The 4,781-nt window shown below is 37.2% G+C and overlaps 1 protein-coding gene across 1 annotated transcript; it reads right to left on the bottom strand.

The window, feature by feature from the left end:
* Window positions 1-224: 224 nt before the first annotated feature.
* On the bottom strand, window positions 225-2,490 carry msx1b (muscle segment homeobox 1b). The gene is made up of 2 exons (XM_084402943.1): window positions 2,077-2,490; window positions 225-1,094 (listed from the first exon to the last, which is right to left on the bottom strand). Exons 1-2 carry the CDS (start codon window positions 2,426-2,428, stop codon window positions 691-693), a joined length of 756 nt encoding a protein of 251 aa, XP_084259069.1. The 5' UTR covers window positions 2,429-2,490; the 3' UTR covers window positions 225-690.
* Window positions 2,491-4,781: the final 2,291 nt, after the last annotated feature.

Below are 4,781 nucleotides of genomic sequence, written 5' to 3'. Positions count from 1 at the left end.
AAATATGCCAAAATACGACAATTTAAATACGTATTTTAAACGGACTCGAAGTAGGATAAATAATTGTATTCGAATTCAAATAAATAAGAAAATGATGTTGTATCAGTGCCAGTTAGGCCTAGGCCTGTTATTAACAATGACGTTCAGAAATAAGACGACAAAACAAAAAGGGAAACGGTTAAATTTAAGAAAGAATATTTTTTTATTTTAGACTAATAAATATTTGGTCTTTCAAGGCACTTCCAACATAAGGCCAATAAGTACTTCTTCTGACGGATAACATCCGTGTCAGATGATCTTAAAAGAGTTACACATCTAAAGCTGCTCTACAAGAGCACGTCAGAATACAACACAAAGAATAAAACATATACAGCAGCTTATACTTCCATCATCTCATGTGGCTTTCGAGGACTGGTTTAAAATGGGACATTATGATACTATAATTAGGCCTAATTAATAACCATAACCATGAGCAATAAGATGCGGTTCCTCTGAAAATATAATTACATGTTGTTCGTGACTATTATTCAGCACTTAGTTGTGCAGTTAACAAGAACAATCATGTTAATGTGACCAAAATCTGTTATTGTAACTTTCCCTGTGATTCTGCAAGTGTAAACTTTAATATTTGCGCAAAGTCTCTCAGAGTGGAAGAAGCCGTCAGGTAAAAAAGTGTTTTTTTTTTTTTTTTTATGACAAATAATACATCCCATAGGACACGGGTCCGTTAAATAGTCCTGGCATCGGGACGGGCCGTGGGAAGGAGGCTGGAGGTCCGTACAGAGATGATGGAGATCCCAGAGGGAAGGGCAGCGCGAACGGGGACAGGAGCGGTTTGGAGGCGCATTTGAACTTTTCCAGCTCGGCCTCCTGGAGTCTCTTGGCCTTCGCCCTCCGGTTCTGGAACCAGATCTTGACCTGAGTCTCGGTGAGGTTGAGGGAGTTGGAGAACTCGGCCCGTTCGGCGATGGAGAGGTACTGTTTCTGCCTGAACTTGCGCTCGAGGGAGAGCAGCTGTGAGGTGCTGAAGGGTGTGCGCGGCTTCCGGTTCGTCTTGTGCTTGCGTAACGGGCACGGCGGCGGGCTCGGGAGACCTGCGGGACACCGGGAACAAACCGTTTCTTCTTTAGAAGCTGGGAAAAAAGGTCAGGTCTCCAAATGCCTTCATCGTGACCTTTGACTACCGTTCTTTCTTTCTTTTTGAATAGGCTACCACTTTCTTTTTAAAATTCACTGATATCTCCTTTTTGAGTGTTTGCAACTTTTCTAATAATCTTTTTTCCCCTTTTTCTTTTTTTACATTATTTTTATTTGGATGGCAAACAGAATGGCATTGAACGCCAATAGCCTCATTTCTTAACTGCTATTTCACAACAACAATTGTCATTTTTAAAATGATTAACTTTTACTAATTAATTAGGCTACTATTTAGGCTATAATTACAAATGTCTACAATTTAATAGATAAATGTTGTTGTTGTTAGTAGGCTATTATTATCAATGTAGGGCCTATATCTATTGGTAGGCCTATAAGGAAAAACATGTTTAAAATGTCTAAATATGGGTTCATTTTTTTAATCTTCTTTTTTTAAACATTTCTTTCTTTTTTTCTTTCTTACTTAGTTTTCTAAAACTACAAAACATCTGAATAATCCAAACTTTATCCTTCTTTCGCTGCCTTGCAGTTGCAAGCACTATATTTACTGTAAAATAGCCTACTTTTTTGTCATTTTTGTTTAACGTTTATAACAATAATATTAGCCTATTTAATATTTTCACAAATTAAATTATAAGGCTATTTACAATAAAATGTTTTATTTTTAAACGATTATTATAGCCTACATATTTACATTAAAAGTACAGGAATAGCTGTCAATAATACGAAAGGTGAATGTAAAAATACATAAATTCTAATTCTAATTTATGTATTATTAATTAAATAGCCTATCGAATTAAATTCTAAATATGTATCACAATGTTAGCTACTATATTTACACTGTTTTGAAAGATTTTTTTTTTTTTAATGAACAAACTCAGTAGGCTAATGACTGTAACTGTAAATGGTTGAAATACTTACGAGGAGGAGATGTGAAAGACGAAGAGTTTGGCCAAGTGCTCTGTTCCTTATCGCTTAAATCTTCACTGTCCGAAACGCTTGACAAAGTGTCCACAGAAACTTTGGTTTTCTCTACAAAGTAAGTCCGTACTAAGTCCTGTCCCAATCCCAGTCTCTGGTGCTGGAGAGCCGGAGAACACGCGACCTGGCAGCTCGATTTGGCCATCAGGGATTCAACACTGAACGGGAGGTAAGTCTTCTTCACTTTATGTCCCGTGTCAGTGGTCATATCTTTCGGCTTTTGACTTTCTTCGCTGTCCGAGTCCGATTTTTCCTGAGCTGTCGCTTCAACGGGCCCCTTAGGAGAACTCATCGTAAACCATCCGCCGCAAGTTTGTTCATATACAGTCTCGTCTCAACAACTTCCAACAGTCTGTCTCGCGCTGCTTCAGTACACTTATAAAAGCTCGCAAACTGCGGGCAGCCAATCAGCGTGTGCGCTCGACCAGCTGACTTACAAACGCCTCGATTTGATTGGTCAGGACGGTCCCCTGGGGCACGCTCGAACCAATCAAAATAAACCCCTTAGAAGTCATGTGGTCAAGTTGACACCAAGACATCAAGGGGATATTGAGAAAAATGAGTACTTAATCGCGGATGTCTTGCTGAGATGATGTATAGATGGCCTCGGGGCTCTTGACTCTTTGGAGCACAAAGTAGACCAATTTTAGCCCAATTAAACAGTGGGGAGGCTCTCAAAGTATCTGTATCCGACTGTTGAGAAGTCATTGAAAAGGCACAATGGAATTACTCCACACCAAATACACGGTAAACAAGAAAACCGGACTGTCTTGTTTGTAAAATCACTTAGAAATATATTTGCCTAAATGTTGTTTTGTATTGGCAGTATTGGCAGGTAAAAGAACACCTGGCTAAATAATTAAACGACACATATTAATATATATAGCTAATATGGCAGGTAGAACTCTAAAAAACGCTGGGTTTGTTTTAACGTTTGGTCATATGGACAAATCCAACCGTTTAAAATTTAAACCCACCGGTTGGGTTTGTCCATATTTGACCCAAACATGTTTATATATATATATATATATATATATATATATATATATATATATATATATATATATATATATATATATATATATATATGTATGTATAAACAGCACATATAAAAATAATATATATAGGCTATATATAGCCTATATTACCGGTTTCGGTTTTTTTTTTAGACTTTTTCTTTTTTTTTGTGGGGGACAAATTCAAAAGCGACTATAAAATGTATTAATGAGGATCGTTAAAAGGCAAATATTGCTGACATTGGAACATTTACTAAATTGGCACGCTAATCCTTTAATGTTGTTTCAACCCATGTTTGGGTCACATATGGACAAACCCAACCGTTGGGTTAAACATTTTTAAACCCAACGGTTTGTTTTAAATTTATTTTTTAAATTTTGAACCCAACGGTTGGGTTTGGCAATATGAGACCCAAACATGGGTTGAAACAACCCAGCAATTTTAGAGTTAGGCCTTTGTTTTTTCTTTGTTTTTTTGTTTTAAAAAAGGCTACTTGGCTAAATTCAGAAAAGCAATAGGCTAGTAGTAGTTTGTTTTATAAAAAAAAATAGGCTATATAAAGTTTTATTCTTGAAAAAGCATATAAAGTAGGCCTATATGGAAACTTTTCATGGTTGCTTTATTGAGAAAAGCTTTTGTCAAGGCAGAAATTGATTCGAAAGGGCTGTAAGTTACACAATACTTAGGCAATTTAAGGCATGTCACGGGCTTTTAAGGTTACAAAAGACTCAGCTGAGAAGCGAGCAGAGTTTTCTTCTCTCTCATTTAGAGAGCCAGACGAGCTGCGTTTTGGAAGGCGCCAGAGACGGTGGGATCAAAAGAGAAGGTACCTCGAGGAGGAAAAGGCAACAGTTTAACTCCACTTAACCAATTGTCTTCAAAATATGTAGTCCTGAGCATAGCTGCAAGGCCAAACGGTGACGTCAAGAAAATGAACCAGTACTTTCCCAAACCGAAGAAGAAAAAAAAAAAAAAAAAAAAAAAAAAACACTGGCAGAGTGAACAAACTCTCTTTAGTGTTCATAATAAGTTAGACTCACTCCTCTTTCCAAAACATTTAGGCTACACGGGCACCATGTGTAAACCTACCAGTCCAGTATAACAATAAATGCATTATTATTGTTATTATTAATATTAATATTATTAGTAGTAGTATTGCGTAATAAGCCCCGGGAGGTAATTTCAGTTCGCTAATACCAGCCGACTGTTTTTATTGTGCATTCTTGGCGGCACCTTGCACCGATTTGGCAGACGGTCTCAGATTTGCTCTAATATTCTCTAATAGCCAAAGGTTGTTCCTCTTGCGAGTGATATAGGCTATCTGTCAAAGTGGGTATCAAACCAAACGCGCTGTTCTCCCTTAGAAAGTCCCCCTGCATTAAACTCCACCAATCTAAACGCTAAATTATTTAAATGATCACGGGAGATCCATTACTAGCACATTTTAATAGCTGTAATGACGATAGTTTATGTGAACCTGATTGGGTGAGTGAGTCGACTCTCTTTTGTAATTTAAAACTCGTTTGGAACGAACAGATGAAGACAACTGAGATATTTGGACAAAACTGAAACCTTAAACTTAATCTAATTGGATAGGCTACAGGAGAGATGCTGTCAGGAGATAGATA

Source organism: Rutilus rutilus (genome assembly GCF_951802725.1).
Source record: "Rutilus rutilus genome assembly, chromosome: 2".
Taxonomy (NCBI): domain Eukaryota; kingdom Metazoa; phylum Chordata; class Actinopteri; order Cypriniformes; family Leuciscidae; genus Rutilus; species Rutilus rutilus.
The sequence above is the reverse complement of the archived record's forward strand: the minus strand, read 5'-3'. Positions and strand labels throughout refer to the sequence as shown.

Bases quoted from the DNA above. Each gene is read 5' to 3' on its own strand.
- msx1b (XM_084402943.1), bottom strand. From the start codon at position 2,428: ATGAGTTCTCCTAAGGGGCCCGTTGAAGCGACAGCTCAGGAAAAATCG. The intron at 1,095-2,076 runs GTAAGTATTTCA...GGTGTCCCGCAG, and splicing joins GTCTTTCACATCTCCTCCTC to GTCTCCCGAGCCCGCCGCCG.